This window comes from Theropithecus gelada, chromosome 16 (assembly GCF_003255815.1).
Source record: "Theropithecus gelada isolate Dixy chromosome 16, Tgel_1.0, whole genome shotgun sequence".
Lineage (NCBI taxonomy): Eukaryota > Metazoa > Chordata > Mammalia > Primates > Cercopithecidae > Theropithecus > Theropithecus gelada.
The window spans coordinates 23,230,513-23,247,285 of record NC_037684.1 but is presented as its reverse complement, the minus strand read 5'-3'; the positions used below and the strand labels follow the sequence as shown (position 1 = coordinate 23,247,285).

General features: G+C 50.1%; 2 protein-coding genes across 3 annotated transcripts; one reads left to right on the top strand and one right to left on the bottom strand.

The window, feature by feature from the left end:
- The first annotated feature begins 2,660 nt into the window (after positions 1-2,660).
- On the top strand, positions 2,661-10,225 carry RSAD1 (radical S-adenosyl methionine domain containing 1). 2 transcript variants are annotated; one of them, XM_025363085.1, is made up of 10 exons: positions 2,661-2,989; positions 3,909-4,042; positions 4,160-4,364; positions 6,374-6,739; positions 6,940-7,003; positions 7,601-7,748; positions 7,964-8,018; positions 8,699-8,802; positions 9,000-9,149; positions 9,431-10,225. In XM_025363085.1, exons 1-9 carry the CDS (start codon positions 2,855-2,857, stop codon positions 9,115-9,117), a joined length of 1,329 nt encoding a protein of 442 aa, XP_025218870.1. In that variant the 5' UTR covers positions 2,661-2,854; the 3' UTR covers positions 9,118-9,149; positions 9,431-10,225. The 2 variants fall into 2 exon arrangements, with proteins under 2 accessions (XP_025218870.1, XP_025218868.1); XM_025363083.1 differs by having other exon boundaries at positions 9,000-10,225.
- A 5,058-nt stretch (positions 10,226-15,283) lies between these two features.
- Positions 15,284-15,771, bottom strand: LOC112610032 (40S ribosomal protein S11-like). Its single transcript, XM_025363297.1, has one exon. It carries the CDS (start codon positions 15,755-15,757, stop codon positions 15,284-15,286), a length of 474 nt encoding a protein of 157 aa, XP_025219082.1. The 5' UTR covers positions 15,758-15,771.
- Positions 15,772-16,773: the final 1,002 nt, after the last annotated feature.

Genomic DNA, 16,773 nt, shown 5'->3' with positions numbered 1-16,773 from the left:
CTAAGAAAGAAACCCCATACTCTTTAACTATTATCTCCCATCCCCAGCCCCCTTCCTCACCAACCAGCCTCATTTTTATTTTTTATTTGGTTTGATTGGTGAACCTGGGGCATCCCTAGTAGGCAGGGCCAGATAAAGCAGGTTGTACCTTGACCTAAGAAATAAAAACAGCTGAGTTCCAAAAGGCACATAGGTTTCCAGCTCACAGGAATGGAAACTTGCCTCCTGCCTGCCCCCTTACCTCCCAGCATGCCTGCCCCCTTACCTCCCAGCGTGCCTGCCCCCTTACCTCCCAGCGTGCCTGCCCCCTTACTTCCCAGCGTGCCTGCCCCCTTACCTCCCAGCGTGCCTGCCCCCTTACCTCCCAGCATGCCTGCCCAAAGCAGCAGCAGCCTCCTCTTAACTTTTTCGGAAATGAACATAGGTTTAAGGTACTTTCAGTACCAGTCTCTAGGCTAGGTATTTTCACATTATTTTGTCTCTAAATCTTCCCAACAATCCTATCAAGTAGCCATTGGTCCCACTTCACAAATGACCCAACAGAAACTCAGGGAGGTTCAGTATCTTGCTCAAGGTCGCACCACTGGATCAGAACCCAGCTGTCTGTTAAGCAGGTTCACTGCACACTGGTTACCAACTTGTCAAAGTCCAGTGAGGTGAACACCCACAAGTTACATAACGCTGAGTCCAGTGAGGTAAACACAAGGGACATGCAGTGTGTTTATTACCTATAGGTAGGCAGTAAGGGACAACAGAAGGCTGGGATTTATTTGGAGCTGGACCCCTAAGGCTCAGGAAAACTGCTGAGGCAGATGGGGGATGGACTGTCATCTGTGCATGCCCGACTTTTTTTGTTGTTGGTTTGTTTGTTTGTTTTGAGATGGAGTCTCGCTCTTTTACCGAGGCAGGAGTGCAGTGGTGTGAACACCGGGATTCAAGCAATTTTCCTGCCTCAGCCTCCCTAATAGCTGGGATTACAGGCGTGCACTACCATGTCCAGCTATTTTTTTATTTTATTTTTTTTTAGTAGAGACAAGAGTTTCGCCATGTTGGCCAGGCTAGTCTTGAACTTCTGACCTCAGGTGATCCACCCGCCTCGGCCTCCCAAAGTGTTGCAATAACAGGTGTGTGCCAACACGCCCAGCCAGCCAGACTTGTACTGAAGTGAGGGACCCCAGAAACCAGCCTGCCCTGTTTTTTGTTTGTTTGTTTGATACAGAGTCTCACTCTGTCTCCCAGGCTGGAGTGCAGTGGCACGATCTGGGCTCACTGCAACTTCAGCCTCCCAGGTTCAAGCAATTCTCCGGCCTCAGCCTCCCGGGTAGCTGGGACTACAGGTGCGCACCACCATGCCCGGCTAGTTTTTTGTATTTTTAGTAGACATGGGGTTTCACTGTGTTAGCCAGGGTGGTCTCAATCTCCTGACATTGTGATCTGCCCTCATCGGACTCCCAAAGTGCTGGTATTACAGGAGTGAGCCACTTCGCCTGGCTTCCGCCCTGGGTTTTATACCCTGAGGCCATGTGACATGTTGGGCTGAAGTGCTGAAGGACATCCTTTTTCTAGGGGGACTGGAACAGAGCATGGCTGTGCTGGCCAGACCTTCCTTCCCTCAGGATGTTGCATTCTCTGCACACTCTACAGTTTTATTTATTTATTTATTGAGACAGAGTCTTGCTTCGTCACCCAGGCTGGAGTGCAGTGGCATTGTCTCAGCTCACTGCAACCTCTGCCTCCCAGGTTCAAGGGATTCTCCCTGCTCAGCCTCCTGTGTAGCTGGGATTACAGGTGGCCACCACCACGCCTGGATAATTTTTGTATTTTTGGTAGAGACGGGGTTTCAGCATGTTGGGTAGGCTGGTCTTGAACTTGTGATCTCAAGTGATCTGCCCGCCTCGGCCTCCCAAAGTGCTGGGATTACAGGCATCTACAGTTATTCTCGAGAACTACAAGCAAGAAAGGAGGGGGAGAACCAGGTCAGTTCAAGGCCACTGGGAGAACTGTCCTGCACCACCTGCCTCTGAAGCCCATGATGTCTCTGCTTTGTGGGACAGTTCTTCACGTGCCTGCTTCCCCAGGCGTTCCCCTGTGCTGTCTCTCCTGCACACACCATCTGACTGTCCTCCCAGCACGTACACCTCCAGATGCTTGGGTTGCCCTGACCCAAAACAGTCTACTCTCCCGGCCAAGCCAATTGCCCCTGGGATTTTCTGCTCCTCCAAGATCCAGCGCATAGCCCTGGTGGTGGCTCATGCCAGTACAATCCTTGGTTACTCCGGATACTAAGGCAGCAGGATCGCTTGAGGCCAAGGAGTTCAAGACCTCCCCTCTCCCAAATATTTTTTAATGAAATTAAAAGAAAGATCTAGCCCAAGTGCCTCTTCTCCCCTACTGACTCCCACACTCTTATAACAGATGACCTCACAGCACTGGGCGCACGGCTCTGGTGTCCAGCAGGCAAGGAATTAATTAAGCCTTGCCTGTCCTGGCCGGTTGGCTTACCTGTCAGAAGGCAACCTGGCTTTGCGCACCTAGATGTCCCCAGCGCCCAGTTCTGAGCCAGGCACGTCAAATGTCAAGGAATTGACGGAACTAAGAGCTCCTGTATGGGTCCGGGAACTCGCCCGGGCACACGGTGCCAAAAGGCAGGCAGCCCGCTCGGCAGACTGGGGAAAGAACCGACAGGCGGCCGCGGTGAGCGCCCGGCCGCCCGACAGGTGGCGCCGCAGCCCTGGGCCCGGGCCCTCTCGGCGCGCGGTCACGCAGCCCCTCTTCCTTCCGCCGGCTCCGGACTCACAGTGAGCCCTGCGCGCGTCTCTTACTCGGGTCTGTGCCCCGCGCCACGCTGGGCGCCATGGCGCTCCCCGGAGCCCGGGCCCGCGGCTGGGCGGCAGCAGCCAGAGCGGCCCAGAGGCGCCGCCGCGTGGAGGACGCAGGAGGGTCCCCGAGTCCTGAGCTTGCGGGCCGGCGCGCGGCGCTTTACGTACACGTGAGTAAGGGCGGGGGCGGAGCCCGCAGTGTGGGGCCGCAGCGGTGGCCGTGACCGTGGCGGTACAAAACCCAGGTGGCGGCTTGTCACTCTATGAACCCGCCTGCCGTGTTTCCGTGCCCCCGTACGAGGTCTGGGATGGGACCCGGTGCCTTGGCAGGGAAATGACTTGGTACAGAAACCTGAAGTCTCTGCTTCTCACCAGCTCGGTGACTGACCAAATGGTTCAGATTTCACAACAGTTTTCCTCTTAGCAAGACAAATTTTTTTTTTTTTTTTTTTTTTTGAGACGGAGTCTCGCGCTGTGTCACCCAGGCTGGAGTGCAGTGGCGCGATCTCGGCTCACTGCAAGCTCCGCCTCCCAGGTTCACGCCATTCTCCTGCCTCAGCCTCCGAGTAGCTGGGACTACAGGCGCCCGCCACCACGCCCGGCTAGTTTTTTGTATTTTTAGTAGAGACGGGGTTTCACCATGTTAGCCAGGATGGTCTCGATCTCCTGACCTCGTGATCCACCCGCCTCGGCCTCCCAAAGTGCTGGGATTACAGGCTTGAGCCACCGCGCCCGGCCGAAGACAAATTTTTTTAAGAGCCGTGTTCTGATTCGGTAGCTGGGAAAATGGCCCGTAGGAAAATTGTATGCAAATTCTTTGATCCCAGAAAGAGCTTGGATTGCGTTCCTTCCTGACGTCTGCTGGTTGGAAGAGGCAGCGTAACAAAGGAGTGAGCCTCAGTTTTCTCACATTGAAGTGGATATAATAACCCCAGTGCGACTGCCTTGGGGAGTTGTGTGGCCTAGATGTCCTAGCTACTGTGGAAGGACCTCGGGATGGGGGTGGGGATGGGGTTGGGGATGTGTGCGACTAAACCCTGCAAGTGGCCAGGGCAGCTCTCACCGTGCACCTGCACCCACTGCCCCCAGTGGCCTTACTGCGAGAAGCGCTGCAGTTACTGTAACTTCAACAAGTACATCCCTCGCGGCGTAGAGGAGGCTGCCATGCAGAAGTGTCTGGTGACCGAAGCGCAGACGCTGCTGCGGCTCAGCGGGGTGCAACGGTGGGTAGTGGGGGCTGTAGGCAGCGTTTTGGGAATTATTTGGAGGAGTGGTGGGGGATAGGTGCAGGCATCCCCGAGGGCTCCCCCAGGTCTCATTTCTCCATCCTCTTTCCCCAGGGTGGAGTCTGTGTTCTTTGGTGGGGGGACTCCCAGTCTAGCCAGTCCCCACACGGTGGCTGCTGTCCTGGAGGCTGTGGCACAGACAGCCCACCTGCCTGCAGACTCGGAAGTCACATTGGAGGCTAATCCCACTTCAACTCCAGGCTCCAGACTGGCAGAGTTTGGGGCAGCAGGGGTCAACAGGTTGTCCATAGGCCTCCAGGTAACCCATGGCACCCAGCCCATCCCAGTGCACCCTGCCCTTCAGTGCTATCTCCTCTTTGGTCACATTCATTCATTGGACAGACATTGATTGAGCACATTCTGGGTGCCAGGGACACAGTAGGGCCTAGTGTGACACTTTTGTAACTCCTTAATTGTCTGCTGCTGTCATAGACCACAAACTTCATGAGAAAGGGTCAGGTGTGGCTTTTCTATTTCAAGCACCCACCATAGTGCCTGGCACATAGTAGGTGGTCAAAAAGGATTTGCTACATGACTGGAGACATGGGGGATGCAGACATGTAGCTAGATTATTGCAGCATGGTAAATGCCACCTGTAAAGGGAGTCTCTATAAAAGGCTTCCGGAGTACAACCTGAAGGGAGGTCACTCTGATGAAATCACTGAAACTTTTCTGGAGGAGATGATGTTTGAATGAAGAGGAGTTCACCAGGTGAGGGAGTGTGGGGGAAACGACACAGGACATGGAAGAGCCTGGCATGTTTTGGGGGAGCTGTGAGTCATTCCTTGTGACTGGAGAGGCTGGAGACAAGGCTGCAAGGTAAAGTCCAAAACCTTTATGTCTACTAAGGAGTCTGGGTTTTGTCCTAGTAATGATAGGTAGCCATTGAAGGTTTTTAAGTAGGGAGAAACCTTAGTCCTCTCAGGTTGAGCTCTGATATTTCCATAGGACTTCAGGGTTGTGGGCTTTGTTCTGATGGGATATACTGAGAGAAACACATCACTTCTAAGATATTCTTACCCCAAAGTGCATATCTTGAATCTAATTGTGAGGAAACATCAGGAAACCCTGAATTAAGAGACTTTTACAAAATTATTGTGGTAAAAACAGACCACATGAGATCTACCCTCTTAACAGATTTTTAAATGTACAGCACTGTTAACTATAAGCAATGTTATACAGCCAATCTCTAGAAATTATTCATTTTAAACAATTCATTTAAATAATAATTATAATAATCATACATAATGTATTTAAATTCATTAAATTATGCATTTTAAACAACTGGCCTGTATTCTTCAAAAATGTCAATGTCATGAGAGACAAAGGCTGAGAATCTAAAGGAGACAAAAGAGACAGCTGAATACAATGTGTGGCCCCTGACTGGGGAGGAAGGAGGAAATTACTACAGTAGATGTTGTTGGGACCATTAGCCAAATTTGAATATGACAGTGTATTATGTAATGGTGTTGTGTCAATGTTGCATTCCCTGAACTCTGTAATTGGATTGCGGTTATGTAAGAGAGTGTCCTTGTTCTTTAGGAAATACACACCTAAGTATTTAGAGGTTAGGGAGTATAATATCTGTAACTGCTATTCAATATAGTGGCCACTAGCCACAGACTACTGAGCATTTGAAATGTGGTAAGTTAAGTTTAATTCGCTTAAATTTAAATAACCACATGTGGCTACTACCTTTCATATTGGACAATACAGATACTGAACATTTCCACCATTGCAGAAAGTTCTTTTGGACAGTGCTGGTTTATAACTTACTATGATTCAGCATAATCACATGTATGTATGTTTAGAAAGAAATCTGGACAAATGGTGAATCTAGATGAAGGTTTTTTTTTGTGTGTGTGATGTTCTTTCAACTTTTCTATAGGCTAGAATTATTTAAAAATGAAAAGTAAAGTAAATAAAGACTGTTGATTTTGGAGTCGGACGGTCCTAAATTCCAGGTCGAACTTTGCAACTGTATGGCCTTGGGCAAGTTGCTTAACACCTCTGAACCACAGTTTTCTCATCTGTAAAATAGAACTAATATTGGAGGGTTACAAAGGAGGTTACAAAGATTAAATTAGACACTTCATAAAGGTGCTTCGCACATAGCAACCCTTCTGTGAAGGGTAGCTCTTGGTGCCAGCCTTCCAGCTCCTGCCTTCCAGCTGCCTGCCACATGCTGTGTTCTCCCTGTTTCTGTGTCTACAATGGGGTGGAGCGTTCTTTTCTCTCTCTGAGCTTACACCCACCCTCTTTTCCCAGTCCCTAGATAACACTGAGCTCCGGCTGCTGGGACGGACGCACTCGGCCTGCGATGCTCTGCGGACGCTGGCAGAGGCCCGGCGCCTCTTTCCTGGGCGCGTGTCTGTGGACTTCATGCTGGGGCTGCCGGCCCAGCAGGTGGGGCTGTGGCTTGGGCAGCTACAGGAACTGCTGCACCACTGTGACGACCACCTCTCCCTCTACCAGCTGTCCCTGGAGCGGGGCACCGCACTCTTCGCCCAGGTGCAGCAGGGTGTCCTTCCAGCCCCTGACCCGGAGCTCGCAGCTGAGATGTACCAGAGGGGCCGGGTTGTCCTTCGGGAGGCTGGCTTCCGCCAGTATGAGGTCTCCAACTTTGCCCGGAATGTAAGTTCTGGGGCTGGTGGCTGGAGGTGGAGGATGAGCAGACTGCAGTGTGACCGGGGCATTGTGACCTTCTAAAGAGAAGGATCCTGACTGGGTGCTCTCAGGCCTGAGATGGTGGGACATTCTAACCTGGGGCCCCTTACCTAAGCAGAAACTAGACCCACCCTCTTCACTCTGCACTATTTCCTCCCTCCCCGCAGGGGGCGCTCAGTACCCACAATTGGACTTACTGGCAGTGTGGTCAGTACCTTGGCATTGGGCCTGGTGAGTCCTGTGAACTACAGAAAGAATGACTCAGGAGAGGAGTGTCGTGGCTGTGTGATCTTGGGCCACATTAACCTCTCCAAGCCTCTATTTTCTCATATGTAAAATGTGGCAAAAAAATAATACCTCCCTATAGAACTGTTGAGCATGAATTATAAGGGGCTTAATGTCGCACCTTGCACTGCGGTTCTCAGCCTTTAGTGTGTGTGAGAATCTCTTGGAGGGCTTGTTAAAACCCAGGCTGCTGGGCCCCACCTCCAGAATTTCCAACTGGACAGGGCTGGAGGAGAGCCTAAGAATTTATATGTCTTGGCATTTTGGGATAGATGATTTAAAAAGAAAAAAGAGAAAAGGGCCTGGTGTCTCGTGCCTCTAATCCGAGCTACTTGGGAAGCTGAGGTGGGAAGATCGCTTGACCCCAGGGGTCCAAGACCAGCCTGGGCAGCATAGTGAGATACCATCTCAAAAAAATAAAATAAAAAGAATTTACATTTCCAGTGTGTTAGAGGCAGTTGCTCTAGGGAGCACATGATTTAAATCTGGTAAGCACATAGTATTAACAGCCATTAATGTGGGGATGGTTGTTGATGTTGTCAGGGGCCCATGGGCGATTTATGCCCCAGGGGGCTGGAAGCCACACCCGGGAGGCTCGAATCCAGACACTGGAACCTGACAACTGGATGAAGGAGGTGATGATGTTCGGCCATGGCACCCGGAAGCGTGTCCCCCTGGGCAGGCTGGAGCTGTGAGCATCCAAGGGCACAGGGCTCTCCTCCAGGGTCCCCACACCCCAGGACCACCTCTATTTGTACATCTTTTATTTCCTGCCTTGCCCTGGCCCCTGCCCTGCCACATACTGTATGGTCCCTGTTAACCTCTAAATGCATCTCAGTGAGGAATTTGGAGAATGGGAGGCACACAGGCCTCCTCTCTAAGACTCCTTGATGATTTTTCTTTGAGGCTGGAGGAAGTTTTGGCCCTGGGTTTACGCACCGATGTGGGGATCACTCACCAGGTAAGGAGTTGGGATTCTTGCACACAACTCTCTCCTTAGTCTTGCGGAATTAGTGCCCCTCCCTTCCACCCCCTGACACACATACACCTCCAATTTCTGTGAGATTGGCAGCTAGAAGTGGGGCCCGGGTCCAGCTGAGGCCTGGTGGGCAGAAGCAGTGAGCAGTGGCGCATAGCTAAGAACCCGAGACCAGGGCTGCAGAGACCCAAGTTCCAGCCCACATTTTACTGCAACCTTCGACACAAATCCTTTCACCTCTCTCAGCCTCAATTTTCTGAGCTCTTTGAAGCAATAGATAGATAAAAGGTTTCCACTTGTTTTTAAGGAGCACTGAAACCTCTCATAGGAAGCACAGTAGATAATGATCAAGCAAACCCAGAGCTTCTCTGGATAAAGTCAGAGCCATAAAGCCCTGGCTGGAGCTGGCTGAGAGGGGAGGGAAGAGAGGAGGAATAGAGGAAGGCCTGGCCTGGCTGGAAGCTGGGTTCCAGCCTCAGTGGAATAGGAGTGAAGGTGCCCTCCTCCCTGCTGGCCCATTGGCCTGGTTCTGGTTTCATGCATGTCAGCTGCTGAGATTTCCATGCTGGGCTAGACCCTCCCCCACCTCTCTCCACACCCCAACTACGTGGCCCAGAGTAGCCAGGCCAGCTCCCCCACCTCTGACCCTCTGGCTTCCCCAGCACTGGCAGCAGTTTGATCCCCAGCTGACCCTGTGTGATGTGTTTGGAGCGAACAAGGAGGTGCAGGAGCTGCTGGAGCAGGGCCTACTGCAGCTGGATCACAGGTGTGTTGGGGGGTGCCAGGCAGAGGGGGCTGAGGCATCTCAGGGAGCCCTGACTACAGCTCTCCACAGACCCAAGAGAAGTGAGAAAGACTGACTGGTAAGGAGGGGCCTGCGGGTGCTGGGGGCTTGGCCCTGCTGGGGGATGGCTTGAAATTAGTAAGATGAAGTAGTCACCTTCAGGCCTCTTGGTTTTCCAGGGGTCTTCGGTGTTCCTGGGAGGGTCTGGCTGTGCTGGACTCTCTCTTGCTGACCCTCCTGCCTCAGCTCCAAGAGGCCTGGCAGCAGAGAACCCCCTCCCCTGTGCCAGGAGGATGACCAAATGTTCCTGTGTTCCAGGGTAACTCCAGGTGGGTTTTGAGAGCTGGGTCGGTACTTCAGACATCTCTTCTCCATTGTCAGGTGCCGTCTCTGCTCTATGTGGTCATTGCCCCCTGGCATCCCCAGGGGAATGGCAGCAGTGAGGTAGATGGGAGGATATTTCTGGTCGGGGAACTGGCATCCCATTCAGCATCTCAGGACTCACAGGCCAGCATGTGTTCCATGGCTGGGAATTGCTTACCACCCACATCAGCTTCTGTTTACCTTTTTGGCATTAAATAATGAACGGTGTTTGGAAATCTTTCTACAGGAAGTTACCTCCCCAAGAGAAGCCTTCCTTACTTTGGAGTAAGGTCCTACGACAGCTGGATGAGTCAGGAAAACCATGTCCCCTCTAGGTATTATTAATATAAGCAGGAACGGATCTACTATAGGAATGAAGTATTTATAAAACCACTGAAAGGGATAGAGAAGTGAAAATTGGAGAAAGCCAGTAGCAACTGTCAGAAATCAGCAACGTGCAGGAGGCACAGAAAACTCCTGCTGATGGTCTTAGCTTCCAGCTGCACAAAAGCAGATGATGTACAGGAAAATGCTCAGAAGATGCTCCAAAACTCATGCCTACTGTCTGCTACTGCTGGAAAAGGAATCATGGTTTCTAGAAGTGCCTCTCATTAGTGGACTTTAAAGCAAATCCTGGCTGGCAGGAAATTCTGAGGAATATAGTTCTTAGGCTTCCAGCCTCTACTATGCAGGAGAGAACACAGAAGGACTGATGTATGTTGGTGGATCCATGGATGTGTCCAGCACAGTGGCCTGCTGGACTCTGAGAACTGGAAAAGATCAGAGCAAGCCTTGCCTCTTATCTTCGGGAAACCAGAATAAGTTTGGGGTGGTAGGAGCCACACAGACTCTCCTGAGTCCCCTAACCCACTTCCTTCCCCCTGTGCCTTTCCTTTGTGAGTGAAGGTGGGTGGAGTTGCCCAGAGAAAGGGGAGAGAATTCGGGAAAGACCCAAAGTGTTTGTAATTCTCCTTTGTCCTTTTACCTACAGAAATGGTCACATGGTTCTATTCAATAGCCTAATAAACACATCTGGAGCCTGCCTTGACTGTGGTCCTCTCCTTTGTCTGAGCTCTTTCCTAGAGTGTGGAATACTGATTTCGGGACTAGAAGCTTACCCTAGGGCTAAGATTCCTTTCCCCACTCACTACATTTTATTTTGAAGGATTTCAGACCTACAGAAAAGATGAAAGAATAGTTCAATGGAGGCTATATATCCTTTGTCTATTATGTATCCGTAAAGTCTGGAAATAGGCAAATATTCATAATGCCATCAAGAACATCTTCAATCTATTGAAAAATATGGTAGGCCAGACGGGGTGGCTCATGCCTATAATCCCAGCACTTTGGGAGGCCAAGACGGGGAGAATCACTTGAGCCCAAGAGTTTGAGACCAGTCTAGGCAACATAGCAAGACTGTCTCCAAAAAATAAAATGTTTCCAGACTTCGTGGTCACCCTATAGATTCATCAATTGTTAATTTTTGGCCACACTTACTTCATCTTTAGATAAATATGTGTGTATAATTTTTTTTTTCTGAATAATTTAAAAGTTGTAGACATCAGGCCAGGCACAGTGACTCACGCCTGTAATCCCAGCACTTTGTGAGGCCGAGGCAGGTGGATCATTTGAGGTCAAGAGTTCAAGACCTGCCTAGCCAACATGGCAAAACCCCTTGTCTACCCCCCCGTCCCCCAAAAATACAAAAATTAGCCGGGCATGGTGGCACGCACCTGTAGTCCCAGCTACTTGAGAGGCTGAGGCAGGAGAATCGCTTGAACCTGGGAGGCGGAGGTTGCAGTGAGCTGAGATTGTGCCACTGCACTCCAGCCTGTGACAGTGAGACTCCGTCTTAAAATAAATAAATAAATTCATTAACTACATACAATAATAGACAATGTTAGCCTTTCTCCATTAAAAAAGAGCTTTTCAGTTTTTAAAGGGCTGATACTTTTTTTTTTTTTGAGACAGGTCCTCACTGTCGCTGAAGCTGGAATGCTATGACCACAGCTCACTGCAGTTGTGACCTTTCAGGTTCAAGCGATCCTCCCACCTCAGCCTCCCAAGTAGCTGAGACTACAGGTGTGCACCACCATGCCTGGCCAATTGTTAAGTTTTTGTAGAGATAGGGTCTCCCTATGTTTCCCAGGCTGGTCTCAAACTCCTGAGCTCAAGTGATCCTCCCACCTTGGCCTCCCAAAGTGCTGGGATACAGATGTGAGTCATTGTGCCTGGTGAAGGGGTGATACTCTTAACCTGGAAGTTGTATGTTATACGTGTGAGACAGAGGGAGTGGGGAGGGGCATTTTCCTGGGAAGAGGCTCCATAAGTTTCATACCTTATGTCATAGGGTACCAGGATGCCAGAAGTAATCCAGTACCACTGCCAAATGAGGCATGCTAAGCTCAGCCTCTAGCTGAGTGACTAAGAATGGGGCCTCCCCACCTCTCAGGTAAGCACGTGCGCTTCCCATGTGCCCAGTGGGTGTGAATATCAGTCCTTCCTTGACCCTGTGGTAACTTGGTAAGTGTTACTACCTCTCCTTTATTCATGAAATATTAAGCAAGCACAAATGGTGTGCCAGGGACTGCACTGGGCATGCAGGGAGGAACAAGACCTGTCCTGGCCCTCAAGGCACTCACTGCCATGTTGACAGATGTGTAAAGAGATTAATTCCAGGCTTATCAGTCAAGGTGTGCAGGCAGGTCGTGGGAGCCAGGAGCATGTTTAGTTCAGAGGGACTAGGAGCAGGACAGGAGAATACCCTTTTCTTACCACCTCCATTGGCCTTGCTGTCCTGGAAAGCCTGGCCCTGGGGCAGCCTGTGGGGTGACCTGTGCTGCTCAGGGAGCTGCTTCCTGAGACTTCGCCTGATCTTGACATTCAAGAAGCCAGCACGGGGCTGAGGCAGGTGCACCATCAGATAACCTGGGACCACTCAGGTTTCTCCCAGCTGCCAGGGCTCATGCCACCTGAGATGTCCGGGCCCTCCCTGCCAGGACACCTCATGAGGCCTGTGCAGAGGAGCTGGGTAGGAGCCAGGGCCAAATGGGGGTGGCACAGATCACCTTCTGTGACTCAGTCTAGGCTTTCCTTCACCAGATGAATCAGAAGCTCCTGGAGTTGAAGCCCTGGAATCTAGTTTTTCAATGCTCATAGATGACCCTAGTGATCATTCCCTTTTGGGAACCCTGATTACAATCATTTTTTGCCTTCCATCCCAGGAGACTGGGGGCAGGAGGAAAGGGAGACACGGCTATTTCCAGTGTCTCATGACAAAGTGAGAAGGGGGGCCTTCATTTCATATCCCAGCCCTTCCATGGCTCATCCATCGGGGGCTTCTCCTCCCCCATAGTGGGACCTGGGTTGTCATCCTTTCACCTGCCCTACATGGACATGAGTAAAAGGGGTGAACAACCCCCTCTGGTGATGAAGTTGGGGACGTGTAGTACATGTGGGTATGCGGTTACAGCTTGAAGCACCAAACCTTCTGCGTGCAGGTAGAGCACTGATCATTTGAAAGTCTTCCACCTGAGCCACCCCTCTCTGCTGCCGAGTAGTATGAGGTCGACAGGACAGCCCTTTTCATTTCCGTCTTAGATAGGGACATTCATGGAGGCTCTCTAACTCAACTCAAGTCCTATAAGCAGTAAGTAGAAGGCCTGGCATAACACTTCTGAGCATCCAGAACTTTCTGTCCCATCATTGTTTTCTCCTTGCTGTAGGTCAAGGTCAGGTGGTCTGCCTCTTAAATTAGGCAAAGTCCAGACCTCTCAAATTTGGGGGCAGGGAGGGTGAGGGTCTCACTGTGTCCCCCAGGCTGGAGTGCAATGTTAGGATCGCAACTCACTGCAGCCTCAAACTCCTAGGCTAAGTGATCCTCCCACATCAGCTCTCTAGCCCCTTGTAGCTGGCATCATGCCCGTGAGACCACTCAACTCTCCTCTCACCCCCTTCTGCAAAGAAAAGAACTTTAAATAATAGAATGAAATCACTGTGGTAGATTGTATTATGTCCAAAATATTTGCTACCCCTCCTTGGCTTGAGCCTCACCTGAGGGCCTGGGGAGGATTATATACCCCTACCTTATTGAACCTGGAAGGGCCACGAAACGTGCCTGGCACTGGTTGTAAGAGCCGGTGGGTGGTCCATCAGCTGTTGCAGTGACCTGCAATGTTCACATGGAGACTGTTTAGTCAGCCTAGGTCCCAGGGTGAAGAAGACGGTCAGAGCAGCCAGCCACAATAGACACGAACGGTAGGGAGAAATTAGCCCCTGCCATTGTAGACCAGTAGACTTTCCAGTTGTTGCCGCACCATAGTTGAGACTAAACTGCCTGATTCAGTTTGTAATCCCACCATTCAAAGATTAGCTATTGTTAAGATTCTGGTGTGTATCTTAGCAGAATTTCTGATACACAAATGAATGTATTTAGATACACAATCTTACAAAAATGGGACAATACACATCTTGCTTTGGAGCTTTCTTGTCTTATCTAATATGTACTGAGTGTCTTTCCATGGTAAATTTATATCTAGATCCAATTTTTCAGTGTTGGGATTACAGTGTGGCTCCATAGTGTACTGATGCATGGTTATGCCAAAAGATGTTGTTTTCCCAGTTTCGTTTCATTTCTTTTCTCCTTCCTTCTTTCCTTCCTTCCTTTTCTTTCTTTCTTTCTTTTTTTTTTTTTTTTTTTGAGACGGAGTTTCACTTTTGTTGCCCAGGCTGCAGTGCAATGGCATGATCTCCGCTCACTGCAACCTCTGCCTCCCGGGTTCAAGCGATTCTCCTGCCTCAGCTTCCTGAGTGGCTGGGATTACAGGCGCGCACCACCACGCCCAGCTAATTTTTTGTATTTTTAGTAGAGATGGGGTTTCACCATGGCCAGGCTAGTCTTGAACTCCTGACCTCAGGTGATCCGCCCGCCTCGGCCTCCCGCAGTGCTGGGATTACAGGCGTGAGCCACCCTGCCCAGCCCCTTCCTTCCCTTTCTTTCTCTTTTCTCTTTCTTTCTTTTTGACATCTCTGTCACCCAGGCTAGAGTGGAGTGCAGTGGCACAGTCACGGCTCACTGCAGCCTCAACCTCCTGGGCTCAAGCAATCTTCCCACCTTAGCCTTCTGAGTAGCTGGATCCACCACACCCGGCTAATTTTTAAATTTTTTGTAAAGACAGGGTTTTGCCATGAGACCCAGGTTGCTTTTGAAATCCTGAGCTCAAGCAATCCTCCCCCACTTGGCCTCCCAAAGTGCTGGGATTACTGGGGTTACAGGTGTGAGCCACCGCACTCAGCCTCTAGTTCCTTTTTTTTTTTTTTTCTTTTTTTGAGACAGAGTCTTGCTCCCTCACCCAGGCTGGAGTGCAGTGGCGCAATCTTGGCTCACTGCAACCTCTGCCCCCACCGTTCAAACAATTCAAAATCAAACTCCCAGGCTCAAGTGATCCTCCTACCTCTCCATCCCTTTGTAGCTGGTACTACAGATGCACACCAGCGTGCCCAGCTAATTTTTAAATTTTTTACAGAGGTGCAGTCTCACTATGTTGTCGAGGCTAGTCTTTTTTTTTGGGGGGGGGGACAGAGTCGTACTCTTATCACCTAGGCTGGAGTGCAGTGGCACAATCTCACCTCACTGCAACCTCTGCTGCCCAGGTTCAACTGATTCTCCTGTCTCAGCCTCCCAGAGTAGCTGGGATTATAGGTGCCTGCCACTGTGCCCGGATACTTTTTGTATTTTTAGTAGAGATGGCTTTTCACTATCTTGGCCAGACTGGTCTTGAACTCCTGACCTCGTGATCCACCTATGTCAACTTCCCAAAGCGCTGGGATTACAGGCGTGAGCCACCGCGCCCAGCCACCCAGGCTGGTCTTGAACTCCTGGCTTCAAGTGATCCTCCCGCCTCAGTCTCCCAAAGTGTTGGGATCACAGGCGTGAGCCACTGCGCCCTGCTTAATTTTTGATAAATATAAACTCTGTGACGAACATGTTATGTAAATATTTTTATGCACTGGTTTGATCATTTTCTTTTTTTTTTTTTTGGAGGGGGTGGAATGAGAAAATAACTTTATTTTATTGTGGGGAGCAGGCTGATGTCCAACCTCAGAACTTCTGGAACTGCTTCTTGGTGCCGGCAGCCTTGGTGACCTTGAACACGTTGAAGTGCACTGTCTTGCTCAGTGGCCAGCACTTGTCCACTGTTACGATGTCACCAATCTGGACGTCCCTGAAGCAGGGGGACAGGTGCACAGACATGTTCTTGTGGCGCTTCTCGAAGTGGTTGTACTTGCGGATGTAGTGGAGGTAGTCTCGGCGGATGACAATGGTCCCCCGCATCTTCATCTTGGTCACCACACCAGAGAGTATCCGCCCTTCAATGGAGACATTACCAGTGAAGGGGCATTTCTTGTCAATGTAGGTGCCCTCAATAGCCTCTTTGGGTGTCTTGAAGCCCAGACCGATGTTCTTGTAGTACCACGGGAGCTTCTTGCCAGTTTCTCCCAGCAGGACCCTCTTCTTGTTTTGAAAGATGGTAGGCTGCTTTTGGTAGGCACGCTCAGTCTGAATGTCCGCCATCTTCCCGGCTGCCTGAAAAAGGCGGTTTGATCATTTTCTTAGGTTTAGGATAAGTCCCAAGAAGTGGAATTGCTGACTCTAAGGATTTGCACATCCTTTGTTTGGATACACAATGCCAGGCTACCCCTCCAGGAAGCCTGCCCAGTTCACACTCTTGCCAGCCTGCTAGCGCTCTTTTCTGTACAGCCTCATCAATAGCAAGCATGATCAGTTTTTCCAGATGATTCCAACTTGGAGAGCATTCCTCTTTTTTTTTTTTTTTTTTTGAGATGGAGTCTCGCTCTGTCCCCTAGGCTGGAATGCAGTAGCTTGATCTTGGCTCACTGCAACCTCCATCTCCCAGGTTCAAGTGATTATCTTGCCTCAGCCTCCTGAGTAGCTGGGACTACAAGTGCATGCCACCATACCCGGCTAATTTTTTTGTAGTTTTAGTAGAGATGGGGTTTTGCCATGTTGACCAGGCTGGTCTCAATCTCTTGACCTTGTGATCCACCCACCTTGGCCTCCTAACGTGCTGGGATTACAGGTGTGAACCACCGCACCCAGCCTGAAAAGCATTCTTGATCCTAGCTTTATCATCAGTACTGCCTTGGCAACTGTTTGGTCCATCTGATTAATCACTGCCAAGTCAGAAAGCAAAGAGGATACAACCTCTGGGACCACCTAGGTAGAAGACTGAGTTGGAACTCAGTCTAATTTCCATGTCTTGTACATTACCTCTGAGTTTCTGTTACTCAGAGGACCGCCTCCTGGGAGAATCCCAGGTCTCCCTTTTATCTTTCTCTCCCTGTTGCCCCTTCTCCCTGAGGGGATTTTTAAAGCCAATTTTAAAATAATTATTATGAAACAAATAACAAAATAGAAATATTGGATAGAATTCTAAATGAAAAAGGAAAAAGGATCACCCGTAATCAGTGGTCCCAACAAATTACATTGTTTTTATTTGCCTCTGTTCCCTTCCAGTCCCAGTCCAAATGCATGCCATATTTTTACCCAGATGTGACCCTGGCCCAGAT

Coding starts and splice junctions, on each gene's coding strand:
- RSAD1 (XM_025363085.1), top strand. CDS start 2,855: ATGGCGCTCCCCGGAGCCCGGGCCCGCGGCTGGGCGGCAGCAGCCAGA. Junction 4,043..4,159: donor CGGCTCAGCGGGGTGCAACG/GTGGGTAGTGGG, acceptor CTCTTTCCCCAG/GGTGGAGTCTGTGTTCTTTG. Junction 4,365..6,373: donor GGTTGTCCATAGGCCTCCAG/GTAACCCATGGC, acceptor CTCTTTTCCCAG/TCCCTAGATAACACTGAGCT.
- LOC112610032 (XM_025363297.1), bottom strand. CDS start 15,757: ATGGCGGACATTCAGACTGAGCGTGCCTACCAAAAGCAGCCTACCATC.